Source organism: Pseudorasbora parva, chromosome 5 (genome assembly GCF_024679245.1).
Source record: "Pseudorasbora parva isolate DD20220531a chromosome 5, ASM2467924v1, whole genome shotgun sequence".
NCBI classification, from domain to species: Eukaryota; Metazoa; Chordata; class Actinopteri; order Cypriniformes; family Gobionidae; genus Pseudorasbora; species Pseudorasbora parva.
Genome location: NC_090176.1, coordinates 39,640,242 through 39,668,006, shown reverse-complemented (window position 1 = coordinate 39,668,006; position 27,765 = coordinate 39,640,242). Strand labels below are relative to the sequence as shown.

Sequence of the window (27,765 nt, the reverse complement as noted above, 5' to 3'; positions counted from 1 at the left end):
GTAGTAAAATGAAAATATGTATCTTGAATTCTGATAGAAACTATGCATAAACAATTTAATAATCAACTAAAAAGGAATTTATACCGGATGATATTACGCTGGCTGAAGCCATATTTGTATTTGACAATGGCTGGATGGATGGTTCAGATCATAGATGCGGGCGCCATCTTCTGGTCAGACGAGGGAATTCATTGATTCGACGCGCGATACTCTGTGCACAACGAGGCGTAGAACTGACACTTTTTTTTATTCGTTTTTTTTTTTTTTTTAAGTTTATCAAACTTCGGTAGTAAAAAAGTTGCTAAGTACTGATTATTTATTTATTTATATGGTCGTAACTTTACATAAAGAGGCCTTGACGCTCCAGTCGTTGACTGACCCGCACCTTTGACAGTTTTTTTTATCTAAAATAAAAAGTCGACTAGAAACATGACATAAAAAACCTTAACAAAAAAATGGAAAAATCATTTAAATCTATATTATGTGAAAAATATTTTTATAATTTTTTTTACGTAAATCGCGATTGCATTGAAATATTTCCATCACGACCAACCGAAAATTGAAAGGTTTCAGAAATTACCGATTTTTTTTGTGTGCATGAATGTTCACCACTGCACTTTGTTAGAAATTAGTGTGCACGAGTTTACCAAACGTCAACATACTGCTCACATTTTTTAAAAAAATATCTTGAAAAATATTTTAAATAACTGCACCATTTGCATGTGTTGCTAAGCGTTTTTGTATGGGATGCTACAGGGCTTGGGAATTGCACACTAGTAGATTCAGTGCTGCTCAGTGAAGTGTGCTACTTTCCACGTCATGACTAACACACAAAATCGCCCCTACAAGTTCACTTAACTACACTGACCTCATGACTACAGAGGAATTGGAGGAGAATCTGAGTAGAAACCAAAGGCTTTTGTCAATAAACTGTTTCATAACCAACCCATTTCACAAGCTGAACCTAGACAACCTAATACACATTACAACCCAAGGAAATGATTTGTACGGTCAATCAAACAAAAAGGATAGCTGATTTGTTATAAAAGCTATATACACATATAAACTTTAACGCTTACCTGATGTGGCAGGTGTAACCCCACACTGTTAAGTGTGTAATTGAAAAATAGGTTAAAAAAAACAAAAACAAAAAAAAAACTTTTTTTGTTAAACTGAAACGCATATTGTCTTTATGACCAGAGTATTTACCATAAAAAAGTTTTATTTTTTTATTCTGAAAAATATATTTGTTAAGGTTATTATTAAGCAGCAAGGTGCATCAAGATAAGTTAACAAAATTCAGGTGCTGTCGTACAGTTCAAAATACACAATCATTAATCAGTTACAAAAATACAAACCTCAAAAGCATTGTGATAGAAAAAGCAAAGGAAAGCAATAAAAGATCCTGAGAAAAGACTTTATTTAGACTTTGTCTGTGATGAACAAGAAAGCACCAAAGTAACATTACTGAGAGAGGTTGTTTAAATTCCATGTTTGTCTACAATAGTTAATATAAACACTAATATCTGTATTGTAAATGGCAGAGTTATTGACAAGAGTTTCCGTGCATACAATACAGATTGTTTAAAGCAACTTCACCGTAATGAACAGAAAAAATAACAGAATCAACAAGGAAAAATCAAATGGGACAAATTCAAATAGAAACGTTTTGAAAGTTGATATAGCCTATACAGTATACAGTACATATAGGGCATCTGTACAGCAAATTTGGTATCTAATAATAAAATAAAACAAATCTGGTGATGGTTTGAAAATAAGTCAAAAAACTACTGTAACATGTTAAAAAATAATTTTTATAAAACAAATTTACAAACTGAACATGACTCGACGTAATACATAAAATAATTAATATTTTAATTGATTTCCAGTAAATCCCTTCACAAAAGTCTCTCTTTACGGAACATTCATTTACATCATGAAAAAAAAATCACATTCATTCATTTCACATTCCACCATGTGATATTTAACTTACAAACAGTTCCTATATTGTGAAATTCAGCTTAAGGCACCTGTAATGCTCCAGTAGTCACACACTCAGTCAGGTCACTTCAGTACAACATGGTAGCCATCATTACTTTCATCTGCCGTCAAAAACACATAGTCAATATTAACCAGTGTGAATGCAATGAAGATTTTTTAAATAGTCATTTGTTTTTGTCTTTAGACTTTTTAACAGTTGCCTGTTCAGTGAGCCATGAAAGTCAGAAGTGTGATGCAATCAGATGCTACCTGTGATGTATTATATAGACTTCCTGCATATCAAAGTGTTTACATTTAATGTAAAGTCTACCCTATAACTCAATTTTGATAAACATAAGGCCTAATCAGTATAGTTAAGATAAAAATAATGTCCATGAAGTTACCTTTCATAGTGCTGATAATGAAGCTAGTCTCCTCTGTAAAGTTCTGCACCATCTGAAAAAGCCAACAATATGTAGAGAGACCTGAATTCATTATAACAAACCTTTGTGATTCTTTTTAAAAGTGTATGCTTGGATTACTGTATTTTCTGGCACTCTAATCCATTTGAACAATCAGTAACTGATTTTGGTTATGATTTCGAGGAAAAGTGTGTTGCTACAGACCTATAGTCTATAGTGCTTTTTTAAAATCTATTATTGGAGTTTAAAACCACCTGGTCTATATTCACTTTTACTGTATGGAAAAGACATTTTAATAAACATCTCCTTTTGTGTTTTTTACAAAGAACCAAAGTCATGCAGGTTTGAAATGAGTGTACATGATGGAAATGGACAAAACATTTCATTTATTGGTAAACTAATTCTAGAAATAAAATGTCATGTGGCCAAAACCCCCTCATATACAAATCTACACTACCTTTGGGGTCAGTAATTTTTTTTTATTTGAAATAAATGTATAGTTTTATTTGTATAATTTACATTATGTTTCTTTTTAAAACAATGCTATTCTTTTGAACTTTCTAATAATCAAAGATTTTTGAAACATGTATCAGTCTCCAAAAAAATTATGCAGTATAACTGTGTTCTATATTATTAACAATAATAATTAGAAGAAGAAGATTAAGAAATGTTTCTTGAGCATTAAATCATCATATTAGAATGATTTCTGAAGGATCATGTGACACTGAAGACTGGAGTAATGATACAGAAAATTCAGCTTTCCATTATAGGAATAAATTACATAAAAAATATAGTAAAATATAAAATTATTTCAAATATTTTGATATTTCTGGATATTGTTTTTACCTCTTTTTTTTTTTTCAAACAATTGCAGCCTTGATGAGCTTAAGATACGAAACCATTACCATTTCAAAAGTTTGGGGTAAGATTTTGTAAGTGTAAATGTGTTACTATTTGCCCTCTTGATAAACCTATCCCCGAACAGGTTATATAACCCACAGTTCCGGCGTGATCTGTAATCTCTATGTGGAATGTCCTTACTCAATTTTAAGCACTCTCGCCATCTTACCTCATCTGAAACTAAGACATGGATCCCTGTTGGCCCGTGTCTGTATATACGATGGATTTGCTGTGAGGGAACATTATATAGATTGGCTATCTTCTCAGTGAGCTCAAGGACAGTTAGGTCCTCTAGGTAGAGGGCATGGTACACTACAGACAAAAACAGAGTATTAAGAATAAATGTAACACACCATTCGCATGTCATACATATTATTAAGGACACTGTGATATCTCCTACCATCATCACTCGCTGCTTTTGTGTGCGGTTGGTTCCTGTTCTGCAGCTGGGATACATAGACAGTGAGACGAGGTTGTATACACCTGGGAAACATTGCCACAGACAGTGTTGAGTACATGTTTGGACCCATTTTAGGAAGTGTTTGATTAGGGACACGACTCACCTTCCTTTGATTGCATTGAAAAGACGGATGCCATCAGCAGGACCACAGATCTGAATGAAGTCTTCTCTACTCATTTTTAGCAGATCAGAACCTGAAAAATTAGCAAAGCTGTTCATATAGTAGTCTAATATTTAAAATGTATACATTTTTAAAATAAAACTTGAACACAATGGCTACGATTTTGTGAATGTTTTGAAAGAAGTCTCACTAAGCAGTTTGGAGCCAAACTTTCAAACTGCTGAAATCATATGACATTGGCGATCCGAATCATTGATCGATTCATTGATTCATGGCTGTTTGAATATTTTTTTCAGGAACACGGAAGAGAAGACAATGCTGAATAAATTCTTCATGTTATTTTTGGACCAAAATGTATTTTCGATGCTTCCAAGAGATTCTAATCAACCAACTGATGTCACATATGGACTACTTTGATGATGTTTTTATTCCCTTTCTGGACATGGACAGTATAGTGTGCATTGACTGCATTATGCTCTGGGACTAAAATATTAAATATCTTAAACTGTGTTCTGAAGATGAACGGAGGTCTTACGGGTGTGAAACAACATTAGGGTGAATCATTTATGACATCAATTTCATTTTTGGGTGAACTAACCCTTTAATATTGTAAATTATTATTATTATAATTTAAAAAGCAATTTATTCCTGTAATGCAAAGCTGAATTTTCAGCATCATTACTCCAGTGTCACAAGAAAGTATTCTAATATCCTGAATTGGTGCTCAAGTAAATAGTTGAATTAACGTTCAATTCTTTTTGAATAAACTGTAAAGGGATGCTTTAAAGAATAGGAAGTTCAAAAGAAATAGAAAATAAAAATAGAAATGATGAAACATTATACATGTCACTTTTGATCAATTTAAAGCATCCTTGCTAAATAAAATAAATATATATTTTTCAGAACATTTGATAATTTATTCAATACAGTTCACAATCAACTGTTCACCCAAAAATTGTGTTCAATGTATTTTTATGCTTATCTGAGCATGTTCATGTTAAACAATTAAATGTGATCCAAAAAAAATTATATAATAGAGATGCTGCCTATGCATTTCACTAGAATTTCAAACAGCTGCAATTTCTTTGAATATTTCAACCCACCTGAGAATCCAGAGAAGAGCCTGCAGAAAGAGGAGAATCTATTACGATGGAGCCACTGCTGCGTGTCCTGCATGGAGGACGATGGCAACAGGTGCTAATGGCAAAAAGAAGAAGAATAGCATCATCCATGTCCTCAAACACAAACCTATAAAGATAAGAGAGCACAGCATTAAAGGGGGGGTGAAATGCTGTTTCATGCATACTGAGCTTTTTACACTGTTAAAGACTTGGATTCCCATCCTAAACAGACAAAGTTTCAAAAAATAAGTTGGACGTTTGAGGAAGTATTTCTGTGCCAAAAATACTCCTTCCGGTTTCTCACAAGTTTCGGAGAGTTTTTTTTCGAGTATGGGTCGGCTTGACGTCAACAGGGCGGAAGGTCCTTGTATGGGCCGTACGGACTCTTCTCCCGGAAGGGTGCGCGCGCCTCGACCAGAGCGAGAGAGCAAATGCACGTCCATAAATGCTGCACTGACTGGAGTCACAGGACTTCACCAAATCAACAATGTCACCAAAGAAGTGTGTTTTTGATGGAGCGGTCCCAACAATAAAGGTTCACGGTCGTGCATTGCAAGCAGGCGGTGAGTAAACGGCTTCAAATGTCTATGCTGTTAGATATAGTCGCGTAAGTAAACATCAGTAAACAACACGATCGTATATAGTTCATTTTTCAATGGAGCATGCGATGTATGGTGTGTGTTTAAATACATTTGTTTAGCTGACCACTATAGTCTGTTTGTTTATTGTAAAACCACCCAAACATAAACCTAGGGGAGGTTCACACAAAGCGTGCTTCTTCATTCAAATGCGCTGCTCCATTTTTTTTTCTATACACTAGTGAGGTGCAAAACCGTTTTGCTTTCTACTGCTAAGGTTTAGTCGCATAAAATAATCCATAAACCAAATCATGTCCTCATAAACCACGAGTAAACACACAAATGTTGACAAGCAAATACATACCACAGAGATGGACGTCCTGCTGCTGCGTCTACTGTTCAATTTATTTCAGCCTCCGGATCCGATTCTGGATCATATATGTATTAGTTGAATCTGATTGATAGCCATGGTTTATTAGGGTAACATTTTCTTTTCCACGCTTGAGGATGTCACAGCTTTCAGACGCTCTCATGCAATAGCTGCACACACCTGTAATTCTTTAGCTCCGCCCACACGATACGCCTCCATCCGCTCGTTTTTTTTCCAGAAAGACTCGGTAAAGCCTATTTTTCTTTTATAATTATAAAAAAACTAAAGACTTTTCGTAGATATGAAGGATGCAATCCTACTCTATAGGTACTCAAGATTGACATGAGATTGATTGAAACTGAGTGTTTCACCCCCCCTTTAATGTTTTTAAGCAGCCAAGCCATACTTACATCAGAGCAGCTGGGCAGAAGTAGCTCCACCTGCTGGTCTGGAGAGCAGTTTCTAATGCAATAATAATAATAATGTTATGTTTGTGTTCCTGAAATCATGCTGTGATTCATATTGAATAAGGACTCACTCCTCTGGGAAGCTGTAGGAAGTGTAAGCGCTGTGATAACCAGGAGATGGAGTGTTGCTGCTGACGGATGGGGCTTCAGGCCAAGGGGAGCACTGCAAGAAAAGGAAAAAGTTTTAGCCCCATCTCTTGGCCTTATTCTCAATATGTATTTTTTTTTGTTTAATAAGCAATCATGCGAACATTCCAGTCACACCTTGATTGAGTGAGAGAGCTTAATATTTCACTTTGGCCAGTCAAAGTAAAGAGGTAATGGAAAATTGAGCAGCCATAGATGTTTGATGTAGACTGCCGCCTTAAGAGGGCAATCATTAACATATGCTCTGATATTCCTATAGCTGAAATACTTAAACCCAAAGTTAACATTTTTTCATCATTTACTTGTTGTTCTGAACTTATTTTCTGTGTTCCTTGAAAGCAGATCTTTTCTATACAATGATGGAGATTTATACTCTCAGGCTCCACAACACCATTAGTTTCATAAAATCAGCCTATATGCTCTGAAGTAACTGACAACGAATGGAATAGGTTTTTGAATATCACACGATCAACGTAAAGCATAGTCAAAAATGAGATGCAAGAGAAACAGAGGAAGATTATGCTTCTGAAGCCGCATACATTCTTGAGTAGGTACTTATTTAATTACTTCACAACTGCTAAAAAAGTATGATATATATACAGTATGAATGTGTAGTATAAATGTAATCTGGACGTACCACATTTGCCATATTGTGCTTATCACGTAACCTACCAGTGTCAGTTACGTTCATAGTCACAATCATACACAAATCCTATCCCATGGCCTCATGGGATAGTAAAGTGTCCATCATATGCACACTTCAGAATCCTGCCAGAAGGTTTTTACGAGTACTGTGAACTCAGACATACGTCACACACTACTTCATACTATATAGTAGGGGCGTATGCAATATAGAACAAGCCTTTTTGGAGGGAAAAAATTAAATAAATAAAAAATGTCCTTACTCATGTGCGTTTTTGTTATCTTTGAAGGTGTATAAATCAAGATCCACTTTTCATGAAATGAGGACATTTGTGGTAGTAAATGATACCAAGGCAGAGATCTTACCTCAGTCAGCACTGTTGTTTTATAGGATGGTTGATATTTTTCTCTATCCTGAGGACACTTTTTCTCAATCTTCTCTCTGTCAGTCTTGAGTTTGCGATCTGCACCTTTCGGCTTTAGAAGTAAAATATAAATTAAAGCATTTTAATTAAAACATTTTTGTCATCCTTTACTCACTCTCATGTCATTCCAAAACTGTATGACCTTTCTTCTGTGAAACACATCCATATGTTTTGCATCAAGTCAATGAGATCAATGTTGTTTGATTCTTAACATTCTTCAAAATATCTTCTTTTGTGTTCCACAGGCAAAAAAATGCATGCAGATCGACATGAGAGTGAGTAAATGTAACAGAATTTTCATTTTTGGGAGAACTATCTCTTTATATTAACATCAAAATGATAATTTCACCTTTGAATCTCCACAAAGCAAACTGTGTATCTATTATCGTTGTAGGATCTACAGGAAGCTCTACCTTGAATACTTTGACCTGGCAGCTGGCAGAGCACATGTGTCCAGTGTATTCTCCATGCTCGCTTGCTGCAAAGGTATCTATCTGAATGCGGAAAGGGACGCCCTTCTCTCCACCATGTTTTCTAGGAGTGAACTCAGTGCTAATGCAGTTTACCTGTATATAAAGAAACAGAAGTTGCATGTGGTGATATTTACTTCAGAAATCCAGTGGAGAGGTCAGATCAAAAGAGAAAATGCTCCACCTGAATGAACACTGAGGCATTTTTGTCAGGATCCCAGAGGAACTCTATGGTGTTGAGCTGCAGTGGGTGGGCTCGAGGCTCCATTATGCCCACTGACAGTGGGATATCTGAACATAAACTGAACAGTAAATAATATGACATTGTGTTTGACACAGTATCCCTCAGTTTCACAGGCGAGGCTTAAGCCTAGTCCCACATTAAAATGCATGTTTGAACTGTTTTAACTAAAAGCAGCTTGCGCTGACATATCTTAAAATAAGCCATGTCATTGTCAGTCATTGTTTTGTCTGATGCACACTAGTAATGTTTTTTTTCTATGGCATGTTTTTAAAAGCTACCTAAATGTCCTAATTGGCCTAATAACTAAGGCCTAATCCTGGCTTAAGTTAAACTCTGTCTGTGAAACCGGGCCTATGATTTGAAAACAAATTTGGGTAAAATGCTCTATTAATGAAAACACCTATATCCAAGATCCTGTCTCCTGGTCGGTTCCACCTCCATCCTTCCAGCTGTTGATGTTCTGTATATTGCAGCCGTCTGTCATGGAAAACGACACGCACAATGCTCTAGAAAAAGCACAAGCCAGCATGATGTCAGGAATGCATCCCACATGTCAACATGGGTAAAATCAAGTAATATATAATATGCATGTCTGCATTTTTTTTAGTATTTCATAATATCTCACATTTAAACATTCAGCCACAAATGTGTCCAATTAAGTGTCAACTATAAATTTTTTTATGCATTTGGTATGTTGCCTATTGTATTGATCCTATGAGTATTATATTTGTAACTATTTGTTTCTTTGTCAATTTTATTACGTGCCAAGGGACATATTACGGATGTAAATTAGCAATATTGCTATAATCTAGCATATTTACATTTTGTATTTTAATACTGATGTTCATTAACGTGCATTGTCTCTTTTGAACAAATACACAGACAAACAAACATAGAATATGCCCTCTGTTGGATAACAACCTAAGATTTAAAAAAAAATCTTTAAAACTGATGTTAGAGTATTTTATAGAGCATCATGTGCTTCAATATAAGTAAGAGCATCTAACCATCTGTACTAAGATCCACATGATCACAAATGTAATAAATACAAGTAAAAAAAAAAAAAATCATAACTATTTTGTGTTTAAATTATAAAAAAAATACCAATAAATTTTTTTAAGGTCTGCACTGAAAAACTCTCAAAAAACCTTTAATGTAATCCATAAAAACAAAATAAGGCCACTAATGTGGTGAAGATAGAGCAGTACTTGTGTATAAACAGGTGATGCATACTGTTACAGTCACATAGGGAAAAAAACACATCATTCCTTGAACCTACCTTTACATATTTGCTGCTTATATCTGTATACTCCATTAGTTTTCTATTAAGCATCCGGATTTCATAGGACTGACCTACAGTGCATTAAAACACTTTTAACAGATTAAAATGGTAAAACAAACCACTGATTTTTCTGCCAACGCACAAATTATTTAAATTATTATGTCAACAAAACCAAACACAGAACTGAATTAAATACATGTATATGAGCAAAATGTAAGCTGCACATAACCTCGATAAAGCCTCAATAAAATGTTAAAATATTACTGCAGTGATAAAAAAAAAAAAAAAAAATCACATTTAAAAAAAAAAAAAGTAGAGTCTTTATAAGAGTCTTTATTGCGATTCTCCTTAAGAGTTTGCTTAGGTAACGCTTTCTGCTGTGTGTTGTTTGTTTTAGTCATGTCAAGTTTAGTCATGTCATTTTTTAGTCATGTCACCTTTAGTCATGGACTTCAGACATCAACAACTTTCGGTTACACCATCATGTCAAAAGTACAGATTGATATGTGCTGGGGAAAAAGGTTATATCAAGATGAACATAAGATGAAAAGACAAATAATTGTTCTAAAAAATGCTGACTGAAGTTAAACAAGCACAAGTAGATTATTTAAGAGTACCTTGATTTAGATATGTGAGTGTTTCGTCCTGGAGTTTCACCGCTGGAGATGTGGCTGCACAAAGCACATAATGAAAAGGAGACGCTCTGATCTCAGTGGACTGCTGCTTCTCCTCTTCATGCTTGAGAAACGGAGCAAGAGCATCTCTAAGGGAAAATAAAGGGTATGTAAAGTAAAGGCTCAAAACGTCATACCAAGTGAACATACTAAGAATAAAGTAAAAAATAAAACTTTGATGGTACTCGTTGAGGTACTTTGGAGAACACTTTACACACAATAATTAAAGAATATGGTAATCTATTAGAAATTGCCTTTTTGTAAATCCTGTACCACATTCCAAACAGTTGCAAAAAGCAGGCAAATGGCACCCAAACAAATAGCTGGCTTTGACAAATACCCCCCATTAAGGTCATTAGGTTCTCTCGTGAAACTGAGACTTCTAGGCTACTACTAATCTGTATAAAGGTAAAGTTTATAATGATTTTACGATAAAAAAGTACAAAATGTAAAATAAATTAACTAATTTAATGACAAAATCATTTGTCAAAATGTAAGATTACTGTTAACTCGCGACAAAAGTACTTACCGTATATAATGATTATGCGCGTGCTGTTGATAGGTTTCAGGATGGCTGTGCCAAAACAGCATGCTCTACAGTTCGGTGACGTTCGTATCCCAAAATATGAGTATAGCCAAACGCGTGGTCGCCGGTGAGGGGACCGTGAGGGCCACAAAGGCTTGTCTGAACCAACTTGTCCGCTGTCTTTTATCCCCGCGTGTCGTCCGTCAGGTGACCTGCTGTGCCTGTGAGTGTCCGTCACTCTGCCTTCATCCTCTGTCACCTGCACCGACGCACTTTTTTTGAACCGCTCGTTTAATAACAAACGGCCACCGTGTTGTTTTGGTACAGGTTGACTCTGACATCAAAGGTCAAGACTGAGTTGCTGATAAACCATAGTATGCGCGCAGAACTTTATAAACTAGATTATGCAATGCGATGTTTGTGAGCAAAAGCATGTGTTTCTATACTACATTTTCACATCTGTGCTGACGGAAAGCCTTGATATAAGGGCACACCAAAACCGTGCTTTAATGTTTGGTTAAATCTCACAAAAATGGGCAAGTTTTTTTTTATCTATGTATTATATACACACACATATATTACATTTGTACAATAATGACACATTTGCTTTGCAGTATTTGACAGTAGTTAATGGTTATTTTAATAAAATAAATGTCTCTGGATAGGATTTCCAGATTATTATATTTTTCACATTTAATGTACAAGGAAAATGTAATCCGTCATAAATAGGCTTATATATATATATATATATATATATAATTCACAGATTAGGCATAATATTATGACATTATGTGAAGTGAATTACTTATCTCTCTTCATCATGGCATCTTTTAATTGGTGGGATATATAACAGCAAGTGAAAATTATGTCCTCAAAGTTGATGTGTTAGAAACAGGAAAGTGGGCACGCACACGTAAGGATTTGAACGAGTTTAACTTACAAGAGCCAATTTGTTATTACTCGATAACTGGGTCAGAGCATCTCCAAACCTGCAGCTCTTGTGGGGTGTTCCCAGTCTGCAATGGTCAGTATCTATCAAAAGTGGTCCAATGAAGGAACAGTGGTGAACCGAAGACAGGGTCATGGGCGGCCAAAGCTCATTACTCCACGTGGGGAGTGAAGGCTTGCCCGTGTGGTCTGATCAAACAGACAAGCTACTGTAGCTCAAATTGCTCAAGAAGTTCATGCTGTTCTGATAGAAAGGTGTCAGAATACACAGTGCATCGCAGTTTGTTACGAATAAGGCTGCATAGCCGCAGACCAGTCAGGGTGCCCATGCTGACCCCTGTCCAATCCGTATAATCTAACACAGCTGGACTCAAATTAAGGTGTAAAACCATCTCAAGGATGATCAGAAGAAATGGACAGCACCTGAGTTAAATATATGAGTGTACAGCAAAGGGTCTGAATACTTAGGACCATGTGATGTGTCAGGTTTTCTTTTTCTTTTCTTTTTAATCTGCAAAAATGTCAACAATTCTTTTTTTCCCCTGTCAATATGGGGTGCTGTGTGTACATTAATGAGAAAAATGAATTTAAACGATTTTAGCAAATGGCTGCAACATAACAAAGGGTGAAACATTTAAGGGGGTCAGAATACTTTCCATACCCACTGTATAGCGCTGGAGTCTGAATTAACTAGGACTGAGTACACATTATTTCATCATGTTTTTTCAAAGTCTTTATAAATGTACTGCTGCATGAATTGTGATAAATACCAAAGTTACTGATTGTTGCCCCACAACAAAACTACAGTCAACTCAGATACATTTTAGTGTTTCAAATAATCATCAAAATAAATTCATGTTTCTGGTTGTTTTATTTCTAGGCCAAACTCAAGTTGATGTAAATCTATCATAAGCCTTAAAAAAACAAAAAAACAAAACAAAAACAAAACAAACTGTACATTGGGACAGAAAAGGACAAATTTATAATTTATAAATACAAGAGTGTATCTGTGGCAAAGACAAAAAGTCTACATGCGTAGTGAATAATTTGATGGGATACCACTAAAGGTCAACATTTCAGGAAACCCAAAAGGCAACTTAATACTTGCACTGTTGATTTGCACAGTTGGCTTTGTCCTTTCATAAACAGATTATTTTTATAAATAACCCCAGTCTAAACCAAAATGGTAGTTCATGGTCTGAATCAGTTAAAAAACATTAGAAAGAAACGCTGAATCAAACAAGGGTACGCACATTAAGCATACCAATAAAAGCCACATGCCTCAGTATATAATACTAAAAGTAGGGTACTTTTTTAAATGTCTGTCCTTAATTTCTAACATGGTCAGGTTCACAGTCTGAGGACAGGCATTTTGGTCAACTCTGTGAGACCTATTCGAGTTTTGCACTTGCCTACTTCCCCACATGGGCAACATTAATAATAACAATAATACTGTATTTACAGACAGACCAAATTGCTGACGTGGCAAGTTTCCACAAACAGCCAAACCTAGGTCAATCACGGCAGCACAGGATGGTTATGTCATCAAAACATGCAGGCTATTTGTTAACGTGCAAAAGAGTGCAACATCTTTACCTTAATTTTGTGGGGGAGTGAGAAGCAATGATTGAAAGGTATGTACATAACACTAAAAAGAAAGAGTTCAGACCTTTCAGAGAACAGAGACGGAGAGGGTTTTCATTAGTGTTGTAGACGCATGGTGAACTTGCCGTGTCATGCTTTAGCAATGTAGTAAGACTGCCTGTGGAGACGTAAATCTTAACAGTCTGAGTTTTTTTAAACAGAAAAAGAAACGCAAGGCATAGTAGTTTTACAAATTCCATCACAATCCTCTTGCTCCAAGAACATAAAGTGTAAATCAGTTTCATTCATTGTTTCTTGACTGAAGATGCTCCAGGTCATGTTTTCAACTCCATTAGAGTGTTCGTGAACTTTTTAAATGACTGTGTTATGGCTCGCATGTTTACTCATGAAACCCTTCGCTTTTTACCCCAAAGATGAAAGGAAAAGCTCTACATTCAGAAGTTTGTCCTTGTTTTCTGTAGTGAAGCCCACATTTTTAACACATAATCCATCCTATAATAAAATCAACACAATTGCTTTACATCATCACTTCCAACATTATGGGATGTGGTATTGCGGTCCCATGAAATAAAAATTAATATAAGAATGTTTTAATCCTACTTTTGTTTTTTTTGGTTGTCATTGTAGCCAAACCTACAAATTACTTACATTTTTCTCTTTTCTTTACATTTATCACTCGGCCAGCCAAATGATCCACTAGCATCAACTGAGATTCAAGTGGGATATTAGTTAACCCAACTGTGCCCATTTAAAATATCCAAATAACTCAACTAAACCTTTAACATCACTTGCAAACATGAATAAGTTATTACTAATAAACGTAGTCAACGAATCCCCTCTTCAGAAGCTGAAGAAAGCCTGTTTGCTTCAATCAAGGAAGCAATGCCTATCATGGAAGATATGCATGCATTTTTCTCGATTCGAACCCCTTTACATTCAATGTTCCACAGATGGAAAGAAGCACGAGACTAACTAAGAGGTTTCCAGGAGTTGTTGAAAAGAAAAGTCTGATTGCAGTGAGCATCACATCCCTCTGGGAAAATCCAGCAAGATTGTGATGAAGCATTAAAAAAAAAAGATGTCTGGAGGAGGCACAACTATGTTCCTAATGCACATGTAGGGCACTGATTAGAGTCCATCCGGCTAGCTGTGAGAGGACACGTCTGAAGAACTGCTGCTGTTGCTGTTGGTGGTCTGTGCCCTCTTAATGTACAGATTTAGCAACTTCATCTGCGGAAATAAAAGACATGGTAAATTTCAACACAACACATGCTAATACTCATATAGACCTGGTTTCTTTGATAAGAGCATGTATTTACACTTTCTACTGTAGTTGTGTTATCTTAGAAGGTCAGGGTTAATATTTACTTTTGCATTATGTCTAAAAAGGAGAAAGTTCTTTTTTTCCCTCTAAGGGCAATGTAGGTGATTTGACAAAATATGATGCAACAAATGTACCACTTTTGCAGAAACAATAGTCAGCACTATACTGATATCAATATTTTAAATAAAATGCAAAGAGTGTACACTTAAAGATCTGTACACATAACATTAAGAATTTGGGAGGAAGACATTTAGGCTACATTCACACAAAGCAAGAGCTTTCCCCATCCAATCCAATAATTTTTTATTTTATTTTTTATAGCAATGGTACAAATTGTGGTTTTGATCTTTATACCTAATTTTGCCCTTCTTGACAACTGTGAGGGGGTGAATTTATTTATAACTCATTTGTTTACTTTAAACCTTTAAAGTTCTGCATAATTAAGGGCGTGGCCACTTAATGAGTGACAGATGGATAGCCATTTATCCGCTGTCTGTTAGTCATTGCGTCACCTAAGCTCCGCCCACGTCCCACCTCTTTGCCCATTTCCTGTTATCTGGGCGTGGCACGCGATGACACACTGGCAAATACTTTACGCTTCAAAACGGCTTTTCAGAATCCTAGTGGTGACGTCACAGACACTACGTCCATATTTTTTTTTACAGTCTATGGTCCAGACATGGGGTGATGACTAGACTAGGTAAACCCAGCCTGATTTGCGACCCAGTCTGGAAACCTGTACATTCATTTCTACTGCTTCTGTTACACTTTTGCAGGAACCAATCACAGACTGGCTTATCCACCTGACATGCTATTGACGGGCTTAACACGATGACAAAAATGACGGTTCGTTGCCCGTTAATCACGCCTCTTGTGGTCTGATTGATTGAAGGACTATCCAATTGCGTACAGAGTCATTTGAATAATGCTTGTTTATCACACCTCTTGTGCAGTAGAAAATACAGAGCAGATTACCCAGACCAATGTTCAATTTAAATAAATTGAGCTTGGTCTGGTGATAGCCAGGCAAGCTGATGACATCATAGTTTCACAAAATATACGGATTGGCTGTACACGAAAACACAAGGGTGTCGTTTTTAGATTTATCCACTCTGGGATCCAGTTAAAAAAAATTGTGGTTTCAGGCTCCCAAATGGACAAAATGCCAATATGAGCTAAACAGCCAAACGCATCTCTGTGTGTACAGGGCCCCCTTAGAGCCATCTCAGTTTTTCTTTTCTTGGTGCATTTAATGAAACTTATCTAATACATATTTCACCCAAAAATAAAACAAATGTATGTTTGTCTTAAATCAAATTAATCTTATTTTTTAGACTATAAAGATTTTGGATTGTGAAATTTAGAGTAATTAAGCACAAATCTCTTTACTGAACATAAAAATAAAAAAAAACTTCAGCATTGTCATGTGTGAAAATGTATTTAATAGTTTATTATTTCAAATCTAAGCATTTACACACTATGGTACCTTTAATTCTACTGTTTTTAGTTTAAGGTATAGGATGGGTTTAGGATGTATATAAAATAAAACACAGTTATGAGAATTATTAAGAATAATGGAAATAAAAAATAATAATAATTTAAAAAAAAACTCAAAATTTGAAAGTGCACTAAACTATCTTGACAAAAATTCTTAATGGTCTTAATTTTGAGGTAAAAATGTTACCTTAAAATGTTCAGATTAAATTCAGCCCTTCAACCCCAGTTGTTTTAAAATGTGTTGTGCTATTAACCCCAGTTTTAGTGAAATTGGGACAAATATAAAAACTTAGACCAGTTAAAACCAGAGGGGAGACACAAATAAATAAAGGACATAGTGATAAGGAGGTTGAACAGGGTGAAACTTTTGGTGGACTTTGAGTGCATGTGAACATACCTTGCTACCTGTGAGCTGGGCCAAGTATGGCTTCAGATCCTCACCAATCACTGAGTAGATGGCCACTAGACAGAACACGCTGGCCTTGCGAACACTACTCTCCGTGTTATCATAGCCCTGAAGACAGATAGACCGTTTTAGCATTAACATCATCCATCTTTCTCTCATACATGCTCTCTCTCTCTCCCTCTCCCATGCTCGCTCTCGCTCTCACACACACACACACACAGAGAGAGAGAGAGAGAGAGAGAAAGAGAGAGACAGAGAGAGAGGGAGAGAGAGAGAGAGAGAGAGAGAGAGAGAGAGAGAGAGAGAGAGAGAGAGAGAGAGAGAGTGAGTGTGAGAGTGTGAGAGAGTGTACAGGAGGCAAAAGTACAAAGTAGGCATGCTGACTATGCTCCCAACATTCCAAATGCAGACTATGCTAATATACTATTACTCAATTTTGTCCAATAGGGTGACCAAAGGTTAAAGGGTTAGTTCACCCAAAAATGAAATTGATGTCATTAATGACTCACCCTAATGTCGTTCCACACCCGTAAGACCTTCGTTCATCTTCAGAACACAGTTTAAGATATTTTATATTTTGGAGGCAAATAGAGGAGAAGACAATGCTGAGTAAAATAGTAGTAAAATCGTAGTTTTTGATATTTTTGGACCAAAATGTATTTTCGATGCTTCAAAAGACTCTAATCAACCAACTGATGTCACATATGGACTACTTTGATGTTTTTAATAGCTTTCTGGACATGGACAGTGAAGTGGGCATTGACTGCATTATGCTCTGGGACTAAAATATAAAATATCTTAAACTGTGTTCTGAAGATGAACGAAGGTCTTACGGGTGTGGAACAACATTAGGGTGAGTCATTAATGACATCAATTTCATTTTTGGGTGAACTAACCCTTTAAATTACCAAATGGCCTACAAAACAGTCACAGAATCCCATTTTATACTTCATTTTCCATTCCGCATATTGTAAATGGTACACTGTGTTCGGGTATACAGTCAAACCAAAAATTATTCAGACACCCTTCTAGTGGGTGCAGTAGACTATAGTTAACTTTTAGTAAGTGAGGATAGGAAAATAAAGTAAACTTTGACATATTATACCCCCAAATTCTTCATACAGGGACCAAAATTATTCATGACTCTCTGATCATATCAAGTTGGAAGTTAGTAAATAAAAACAACTCTAAAGACTGTATATGAATTGAGAGAGTTTTTGCAAAGAGGGAATTTAAAAATGTTAACAAGTTCCAAAGTGACAGCATTGACGAGATTAATTTTTTATCATAAAATACTGCCAACTAGGGATGCTCATATTGACCGTTTAACTGTTAACCGAGAATTTTGACCGATTAATGATCGATTAATCAGTTAAAAGGTTTTTTTTTTTTTACGATTTTGTTTGTTTGCTGCATGGTTAAAGAAAAATATGCTGTATTTATTAACTCACAAAGCGTGTCGACACTTGCAACCACAGGTGCCGACAGACATATTTTGCTAAATGAAGCAATGGGAAAGAAGAAGCCTACTGTGTGGGACCATTTCGAAAGAAAGAGCTACTTGCAGTTACTTGCAAAATACAAAATGATGGCAAAATAATTGCAGTAGTACAAGCTCTTGACTGGTGGAAAGCTAATGAAAGGCGCTTCCCAAGGCTGGCCACTCTATTAAGGCGTTATCTCTGTATTCTCCGGGCATCAGTGCCATATAAAGCCTTGTTTAAGGTGGTTCGTAGTGTGGTTTTGGTCAAGTTTACTAAAGTAAACTTTGTCACGTATGTTCTTCTCACCACTGTTTCTTGATGGTTCATAGAAAAATTATTCTGAGTTAGAGCTCAGAAATCAAGCCCAAGCAGATTGTGTCAGAGCGCGGCCCGGCCTGACAAATGAACTATAATTATGAGCCCCGAACACAATTTAAACCCGACCATTTTTTAATACGTGGGGGTTCTGACGAGAAATGAGCGAAATGTAATGAGCAAAGCAGACCGGTGTGCACGCACGTTAATGAACCGCTCACCAGTAAAATTATGTTTGCTCAAATCTAGCCCAGACATGACATTTATCTGTAGCTTACTATACTTGTTGTAGCCATTAAAACATTTTTTTTTTCATATTTATGTTTAAATAATATAATATTATGTTTAAATTTCATCTGATTATGATAAATGCAAAGATGCGAGTGGGTCAGAAATGATTTTGGGGGTTATATTTTGTTTAATATTAAGTTTTGTTTTGTAGAAAGCCTTTCTTTAACGTGAATTTCGTTTTTTTATAAATTGTATAATATTAATTTTAAGAAAGGTTTTTTTCGGCAAATTGCCTTGATTTAATAAATAAGAAGCAGATAGCAGAACCATAATCGTGACATGAAGTCGTGGGAGCAATTGCTTTCATTGCTCATGAACTTGAGAGTGTCTCATAAATAAACCGAAACTCAGCAGGCTACTTGCCTCACAGACATGAGAAATATGTGTAAAGAAAGCTTGAAATGTCCACTTTTAAACGAATGAAAAGATTTAATCAAGAAAAGTGCAGTGTTCACGCAAGCAGCTCATGACTCCAGTTCTTTAAAGCTTCAAACAGATTCAGTGTATTTTCGTTTTGTCATCTTAATTTGGTAATTATTTAAGTGAAAATGTTTAGTCTAGGCCTATTTATTTTATGCTTTTTATTAATATGATTTTATTCTGTTTTTCTCTGTTGTCAGAAATACTCACTTGTAAGAGGCCAATGATGATGTCTGACAGCAGCTCATGCAGAGACTCCTTGGAAATGCGCTCAACCACTTTGGTCTGCATCTTGATAGCAGCCAGGTTGATGGGGTAGTCTGCGGTCTGAACAATGGGACACAGCACCTTGATGCATTGCTCTGGGTGAATGGAGCCGGCCAATGTAGCGGCAGCCTCTTCAGCTGCCCTAACCACCTGCAAATATAATATTTAACAACCTGAGATCTAACAGAAAGTAAGATGGACAAATAACTTCATTTGGATTAGGTGGCAGCACTACAGACTGCTCTATCACAGCTGTATTACATGAAAAGGGAATGAGTACATTTGGAAAATGAACTGGCAAAGGGCTTATTCTTCACAGGCCTGTACTTCATTCATTTATTCATCTAGGTGTTGGGTTTGTTGGCTTGGGTTATCTTGCTTTAGATGTAACCAAGGTGCTCAGTGTCCACATGTACAGGTGTTGTATTTAAAATGGGATTAAAGAGACCAATCAGCTCATTTTACTCCGTTCTAAAGAAAACGTCACCTGGCCTGCTTAATTTCTCAGAAACAATGAGGTCACATGTGAGGGGTATTATGGTGACAATTGAGTTTGGTTCAAAAGAACATTAATTTCCTATAAATCTAGCTTAAATCAGATCGCATTACAACAATGAAGTTATACAAAATGTTACTATAGTATAATAATTTATATCTTCACCTTTACACATTATCACTATTGAATATTTTAATATTAATGAAGTTCTAGTTTAAAAAATATATTACATTTTTGGTCCAGCAATGTATTACTTTAATCGCAACGTGAACATATAAAACAATACTAAAGTACGATTTTGAGTATAATCATTAAGTTGTATTGCTTATATTGATTGAAGGTTAAAACAGATCACATTTTTGAGAGGGCTGATTCTAACCTCTTTATGAGAGTCCTTGTGGGCTTCCAGTGTTTTCATGATGGTGAGTTCTGCATAGTTCTTGAAGCGCGCTGGCTGGTTCCTCAGGATCTCCTTCAGAACCCGTAAAGCCAGTGCTCGGATAGTGTGCTAAATAATCAGACAGAACGAATACTATCATTACTAACCACAACAAATACATTCAAATATAAAAAAGAAAACTTAAAAGACTTAAGGATTTTGAAAGTGCCAATTGTAGTACAATTCTTTGACTGACATCTTTGTCCCCGAGTGTCTCCAACAGCAGCAATAGGATTGTTTTGAAGTGCTCGTCCCACACAGCCAGGCTGTCTTCACGGGCGATCTTCAGCAGCTCGATCAATGCCCCCTTCCTCTCCTCCACTCGCTCGTTGTGATTAGACAGCTCCTTCAGCAGGTCTGCCACCAAATCTGAATGAGCCACAATGATTCAATTCAGAGCAGAAGTCAATCTGCATAAACAAGCTATTATTCTACTTCAGTTGTACCTGAACACTTTTTGTGGCTAATCTCTTTTGAGTATATGACATTCAATAAATTATTGAATCTTATGAAACCCTTAAAGAACATGTCTGGGGCTGCCCCACCTCAATTCTAAAAAAAATAATTGAATTATATTTTGCTTTAAAAATGCATATTTTTAGCATTATGCCATTTAAAATAATGCTAAGATATTCAATTGTTAGGTATATCATAGTAAAATCAATGAATTAAAAAAATGTATTTAGCATTTTGTTGTAATTCTATTTTTGTAGACTAAATTATACTGATAGAAAAAAAACACATTACAGTTAAATACAATAATCACAGTAATAACAATAATCTATTAATGGAAATAATATAATGCAACATGTTTTCATAAGCTAAACCCTTATACATTAGCAAGTAATACGTTTTGTAAAAGCATTTTGACGTTAGTTTTTGTTAGTAGTAGTTATGAAGGTACTTAGACTCTGGTTAATTTTAAATTAGACCCCCCCACCCGCCATTATATCAATGTGTTTGCAAACAGTGATGCTCTGTTAGTTGCAAAGCAATATGCAAGTGAATCATCACCAGGCTTCCATTTATTTTGAACATACAGTCACCCGATAAACATGACTGTATTGCCTTATATTAGAGCAGGTGGCCTGTAGCAGCTATCAAATAACCCTGTTAGCAAAGCAGTTGTGTCAATTAGGATTGACATCACATGAGAGACTGAAATGGATGACAATGAAAGAGAGGAAGTGGAAGGGGAAGCAAATGAAGAAAAGTGCAACAGTCTTGTTTAACTGTGCAGGTCTTTACCAGGAGTAAAGCCCTTGGGCAGCACCATCTTGTTCTCACCACAGTCTTGCCGACGGCCTGTAGAAGGGGAGGGACAGGAGGGGAAGTGATGACACAAAAACTCCACTATCCTACATCCTATACCTGCATATCTGAAACGTACGCTTATAGGGGGTTAATCACTTATTTATGTTTTGTTATGGTCTCTCGGCATCATGTTGCTAACACTGTCGAACAGCTAGTGTTGAAAGGTGTTATTTCTGCATCACCAGTGTCCGTCCACATTTTCAACAACCTATTTTTCCTATTCATTATCCACATTTTTTTTAAATCACTATAATTTTCCAAATACTACTCTTGATGTGTTATGGAATGTAGTTTTAAAAGAATCCTTGAATATGATTTCATTTTTTTTTTAAATAAAACTTTAGTTAGTGTGTAATGTTTGAGCATAAACAACATCTACAAAGTTATGACTCTCAAAGTTCAATGCAAAGGGAAGTATATTTTCTTTTTAAGGACTACAATGAGTTTATTCCTGGGTTGGCAACATCAGAAACCCTAACATTTACATAAACCCTGCCCCCAGGAACACATTTTGGGCTGCTTTAGAGAGGAAAAGGAATTTTAGAGAGGAATTCTGTCTTTTCACATTTATTGCAATATGGTACGTAACACAAATGCAACAGCATATCATAAAAAGCATGACAACAACATGTTATAACCGTAATTATACTAAACTATGGTTCTATCTTCATGCAACATATTCTATGGCTGAGCAGGCATCTTACAACAGTTCTCAAATGAGTAATTTATAGATTATCATGACAGAATATGTGTGAGGTAATCTGAGTTGCTAACACAAGCTTTGCAATTAATGATATTAAATATATATTAAATATATATTATTTTTAATAAATACATTTATTATTATATTAACATGTTGGCACGTGCTACCTGCCTAAACATTGTTGCAAAAGGATGTGCACCATTTTACACATTGTTCAGGAATGGTTTAAGGAACATGATCAAGGTGCTGTATATATTTTTAATTAATTAATTAGTATGTAGATTCATTTTTATATGGCTCTTTATACTCTATGCCTCTTATTTCTGGCTATTCTTGTTTTTGCTCATCTTAAACTGCTTCTTTACACAATCAAAGACAATGGGTGCAGTATGGAGAACAGACGTGAGAGTGGATGTAAAAGCTTTGAGCAGGGTATTGACTCACAGTCTCGGAACTGCTCCACATCATCGTCAAAGACGGCCTCTTTTAGGGCACTTTTGTCATAGGCGGTGATTGTGTCTCCGTAGCCATAGGGTGCAAACTCTCTTGTCCGTGGAACAGCGAAAGACCGTGGGGACGGTGTGTTGAGCAAAGATGTTTTGTTATCCAAAGCAGTTCGACCCCCCTCCACTACATCCAATCCCAGTCTTGCATCGGACCCTGGAGATGCGCCTTCCTTCCCAGTCTAAGACAGGGAGAGTGAAAGTGTTAAAATATGTGCTGATTAGACATGCACAGTTTGAAAAAAATATTTATTATGCATGTTATCACTGTATGTTTTAATTCATTTTCTATGTAAAGAACTTTGAATTGCCATTGTGTATGAAATGTGCTATATAAATAAACTTTCCTTGCCTTCTTCTATTATTATTATTATTAGTCGTCATTAATAACATTAATAATAATAGCAAAATGACAAAATAGGGTCAAACATTTTTGTGTCCTTTTTCCTGTTGCCCACTGTTAAAAGCATAGACTCACAGCATCATCCTTCTTTCCATCACGTCTAATTGGCTCATTCAGGTCCTCTTGGCTGCGGTAACTGAAACTCTGGATGGCTTCTGTGACACCACGCAGTGAGCTAAAAATCTCATCAGAATTCATGTTCTCTGTGTCATACTCCAGCATACTGAAGAGAGAAATAGAGGCACGTTGATGTTGAATGGACTGCAACACTCACAATAAATCCAATATATATAAAAAAAAAAAAAAAATTGAGAGGACAATTCCAACATGCACTTACAGGTGAATAAATGGATGCTCCAAACATGGTCAGTTAGTTAATTACTGTGCAAAACCTACTTTAAATTCATTAAAAATTCCTCCACATAGTATTGTTTCTTAGTTGTACATTTTAATCAACCACCATCGACCAAGGGAAGTCTGTATTTGGAATGACATACATGCCCTTGTTAGGCTGGGAGTGGGTGGGAATCTAAGCACCCATCCCGTCCCCTCCTCGTCATGGCTAGCAGCTGAGTTACCTTGGTGAGAGAGCGCAGCGGAAGGCCCTGAGGGATGGGCCGGCAGGAATAGAGGAGTGAGACGGAGCAGTAGGAGGAGGAGGAGGAGAGGGAGAGGGGTGCTTTAAGAGCCCATCGACACTCCAACCCCATAACCGACTGTGCCCACAGAACGGCCAGAGAGGGAGAGAACAGGGCAGAAGAGGAAGAGAGAAAAAAAAAAGAGTGGTCCAGACGGGGTGTTAGCAGCATGGGTTAAAAAGTTTAAGAGGACCAGAAACCCCTAAATCGTCATCTATAGCGTCCTGCAGACCTCTTTTAAAGAGTTTTAGACCCTGCACGAGTGTTTTTGGCTCCCACCCCAGAAATGTAGAAATTTATTTTAAGGGTTTCAGGTTGTGAAGGGAAATTTTGAAGAAAACAACACAGCAAGTCCAGATGTTTAGTACATGTTAGAGCCATAAAACAGGGTGACAGGCCTTTAAAACTGCTGTAGAAGGTCTTCATGCCAAGAGTGAGATCATGCTTTAGAATGGTCAGAATATGGGAGGAGGGAAGAGGATGTGTTACCTGGGTGAAAGACCCCCATGAGAGCAATTTGTGGGTGAGGTTAGAGGACTGGTCCTGCTGGTGGGGTGCCGGGGTGGCGTGCGGCCCATTGTATTGCTTGGTGAACTCTGTGAAGGAGACAAAAATTAAATAAACTAAATCAATTTAGTTCAAACAACAGTTCAGCAACAAAATATTGGTGACAGATCTTTATCATTGTCTTTTTGTCCTTTGGCCTAAATTGCGGTCAATTTCTTGCTTGAAATAGTGTGGATTAATAGTAATATACAGTCTTGTTCAAAATAATAGCAGTACAATGTGACTAACCAGAATAATCAAGGTTTTTAGTATATTTTTTATTGCTACGTGGCAAACAAGTTACCAGTAGGTTCAGTAGATTGTCAGAAAACAAACAAGACCCAGCATTCATGATATGCACGCTCTTAAGGCTGTGCAATTGGGCAATTTTGAAAGGGGTGTGTTCAAAAAAATAGCAGTGTCTACCTTTGACTGTACAAACTCAAAACTATTTTGTACAAACATTTTTTTTTCTGGGATTTAGCAATCCTGTGAATCACTAAACTAATATTTAGTTGTATGACCACAGTTTTTTAAAACTGCTTGACATCTGTGTGGCATGGAGTCAACCAACTTGTGGCACCTCTCAGCTGTTATTCCACTCCATGATTCTTTAACAACATTCCACAATTCATTCACATTTCTTGGTTTTGCTTCAGAAACAGCATTTTTGATATCACCCCACAAGTTCTCAATTGGATTAAGGTCTGGAGATTGGGCTGGCCACTCCATAACATTAATTTTGTTGGTTTGGAACCAAGACTTTGCCCGTTTACTAGTGTGTTTTGGGTCATTGTCTTGTTGAAACAACCGTTTCAAGGGCATGTCCTCTTCAGCATAGGGCAACATGACCTCTTCAAGTATTTTAACATATGCAAACTGATCCATGATCCCTGGTATGCGATAAATAGGCCCAACACCATAGTAGGAGAAACATGCCCATATCATGATGCTTGCACCTCCATGCTTTACTGTCTTCACTGTGTACTGTGGCTTGAATTCAGAGTTTGGGGGTAGTCTCACAAACTGCCTGTGGCCCTTGGACCCAAAAAGAACAATTTTACTCTCATCAGTCCACAAAATGTTCCTCCATTTCTCTTTAGGCCAGTTGATGTGTTCTTTGGCAAATTGTAACCTCTTCTGCACATGCCTTTTTTTTAACAGAGGGACTTTGCGGGGGATTCTTGAAAATAGATTAGCTTCACACAGACGTCTTCTAACTGTCACAGTACTTACAGGTAACTCCAGACTGTCTTTGATCATCCCGGAGGTGATCATTGGCTGAGCCTTTGCCATTCTGGTTATTCTTCTATCCATTTTGATGGTTGTCTTCTGTTTTCTTCCACGTCTCTCTGGTTTTGCTCTCCATTTTAAGGCATTGGAGATCATTTTAGCTGAACAGCCTATCATTTTTTGCACCTCTTTATAGGTTTTCCCCTCTCTAATCAACTTTTTTAATCAAAGTACGCTGTTCTTCTGAACAATGTCTTGAACGACCCATTTTCCTCAGCTTTCAAATGCATGTTCAACAAGTGTTGGCTTCATCCTTAAATAGGGGCCACCTGATTCACACCTGTTTCTTCACAAAATTGATGACCTCAGTGATTGAATGCCACACTGCTATTTTTTTGAACACACCCCTTTCAACTAATTCAACTAATTGCCCAATTGCACAGCCTTAAGAGCGTGCATATCATGAATGCTGGGTCTCATTTGTTTTCTGAGAATCTACTGAACCTACTGGTAACTTGTTTGCCACGTAGCAATAAAAAAATATACGAAAAACCTTGATTATTCTGGTTAGTCACATTGTACTGCTATTATTTTGAACAAGACTGTATGTAATAGCGGGGATTTCTTGATGCACTTGAATGGAGAGACTAACATTTTTTAAAATGTCTTGTCAAGACTGTGTTTATTTCAAACTATAAAATCAGACAAAGGCATCATAAATCATGTGTCTTTAGCTCAAATCAAGCTAAAAAGTGTTTTAGACCAAATAATATGATCTAGAGTTAAAAAAAGATAGGAAAAATATAAACAAACAGGAAATGCCCATACCAAAAAGGGGGTTTGCTCTTTTAAACTCTTTTAGATCTATCTATCTATCTATCTATCTATCTATCTATCTATCTATCTATCTATCTATCTATCTGTCTGTCTGTCTGTCTGTCTGTCTGTCTGTCTGTCTGTCTGTCTGTCTGTCTGTCTGTCTGTCTGTCTGTCTGTCTGTCTGTCTGTCTGTCTGTCTGTCTGTCTGTCTGTCTGCCAAAAGTCTATTTGGAAGACCTAAAATCAAAGACAAGGGGTCCACCTGTAACTCTACTCCAAACATTTGATTCACATATTAAACAACTTTTGACCAGTATATCCTAACAGAACCATCCAAAATGTAATGAATACAGTCTCCCACTTCCACCTTACATTTAAAACATAATAGAGAGAATTGCTTGGTTCGCAACGCGATGTGCATTATATGCACAATCCTGAGCTGAACAACTCTGGCCTTTATTTGCTTCAGACCCACTTCCAATTCTCCTCTGTTAAAAGTTTTAATTTACCCTCCCATAATTCTGATCTTGCATGTTCGCCACTTCATGTAAGCAAAGGGCATAATATGCTTGCTAAATGGGGTATTTGAGAAAATTGTTTCAATAGCTGACATGGAGGATTTAGTGACATGTACTTGTACTTATAATTATATATATATATATATATAATCTCTGATTTGGAGAAACTACAATCTCAAAAGAGATTAAACAAGAAATCTTACCACGCTGCTAGTGTTGCTTGAGTTCTTCAGATGGTTATGCAGAAGCTTGGTGGCTCCATCCTGGAATGTTTTAGGCAGAGCACCCAGTAGCATGGTGAACTCAGGAGTGTTCAGCTCAAAGAGTGAGATCAGCACCACCTGGGCAGCCTGCAACACAGCACAACTTATGAGATCCGGCACAAATACTAACACCTCAATGAATGGGAGTGCACTTAAACATGCTGAGAAAATCCGGCGGCGATAACGAGACTGTATAAGGAACTGTGACTGAAGTCAACTGGATCTGATGTGTCACCTAAACACTACAGTTTACACAGCGGTTGACATTTATGAGACTTCGTCCAGATTCCTGTTTGTCAAAAGCTCTGTTGAAGCTTTCTGTAGTGTGTAGGTTTTCTCAGTATCAGGGATGGGAATCATAAGGGTTGTGGTTTCAATTTCCCTTAATGACAGTTAATTTTAGTGGGCAAGAACGAAAACATCAATTCTTGCTATGTACAGCTCTGGAAAAAATTAGGAGACCACTTAACATTGAGAAACCAACGTTAAGTGGTCTATTAATTT

The 27,765-nt window shown here is 36.6% G+C and overlaps 2 protein-coding genes across 4 annotated transcripts in view; both read right to left on the bottom strand.

Moving 5' to 3' along the window:
- Positions 1–1,398: 1,398 nt before the first annotated feature.
- Positions 1,399–11,115, bottom strand: tfcp2l1 (transcription factor CP2-like 1). 3 transcript variants are annotated; one of them, XM_067444259.1, is made up of 15 exons: positions 10,833–11,112; positions 10,247–10,392; positions 9,627–9,700; positions 8,748–8,853; positions 8,288–8,394; positions 8,047–8,199; positions 7,575–7,685; positions 6,491–6,582; positions 6,363–6,414; positions 4,987–5,080; positions 3,866–3,956; positions 3,703–3,785; positions 3,472–3,614; positions 2,385–2,436; positions 1,399–2,102 (listed from the first exon to the last, which is right to left on the bottom strand). In XM_067444259.1, the coding sequence occupies exons 1-15, from the start codon at positions 10,892–10,894 to the stop codon at positions 2,065–2,067; spliced, it is 1,404 nt and encodes a 467-aa protein (XP_067300360.1). In that variant the 5' UTR covers positions 10,895–11,112; the 3' UTR covers positions 1,399–2,064. The 3 variants fall into 3 exon arrangements, 1 of the variants encoding a protein (XP_067300360.1); XR_010905055.1 differs by having other exon boundaries at positions 2,385–3,614; positions 10,833–11,115; XR_010905056.1 differs by lacking the exon at positions 10,833–11,112 and having other exon boundaries at positions 2,385–3,614; positions 10,067–10,386.
- A 1,146-nt stretch (positions 11,116–12,261) lies between these two features.
- clasp1a (cytoplasmic linker associated protein 1a) overlaps positions 12,262–27,765 on the bottom strand; it is an 85,032-nt gene continuing 69,528 nt past the window's right edge. The window contains exons 32-42 of the mRNA XM_067444258.1: positions 27,202–27,348; positions 24,372–24,478; positions 23,823–23,960; positions 23,320–23,467; positions 22,783–23,023; positions 21,570–21,626; positions 20,518–20,690; positions 20,262–20,390; positions 19,330–19,536; positions 16,601–16,717; positions 12,262–14,612 (exon numbers count right to left, since the gene is read on the bottom strand). Of these exons, the coding sequence (XP_067300359.1) occupies positions 14,526–14,612; positions 16,601–16,717; positions 19,330–19,536; positions 20,262–20,390; positions 20,518–20,690; positions 21,570–21,626; positions 22,783–23,023; positions 23,320–23,467; positions 23,823–23,960; positions 24,372–24,478; positions 27,202–27,348 (1,551 nt within the window). The 3' untranslated portion in view covers positions 12,262–14,525. The remainder of the gene's footprint in view (positions 14,613–16,600; positions 16,718–19,329; positions 19,537–20,261; positions 20,391–20,517; positions 20,691–21,569; positions 21,627–22,782; positions 23,024–23,319; positions 23,468–23,822; positions 23,961–24,371; positions 24,479–27,201; positions 27,349–27,765) is intronic.

Bases quoted from the DNA above. Each gene is read 5' to 3' on its own strand.
- tfcp2l1 (XM_067444259.1), bottom strand. From the start codon at position 10,894: ATGCTGTTTTGGCACAGCCATCCTGAAACCTATCAACAGCACGCGCAT. The intron at 8,854-9,626 runs GTAGGTTCAAGG...TGCTTTTTCTAG, and splicing joins TAAGCAGCAAATATGTAAAG to AGCATTGTGCGTGTCGTTTT. The intron at 6,415-6,490 runs GTGAGTCCTTAT...TTATTGCATTAG, and splicing joins TCCTACAGCTTCCCAGAGGA to AAACTGCTCTCCAGACCAGC.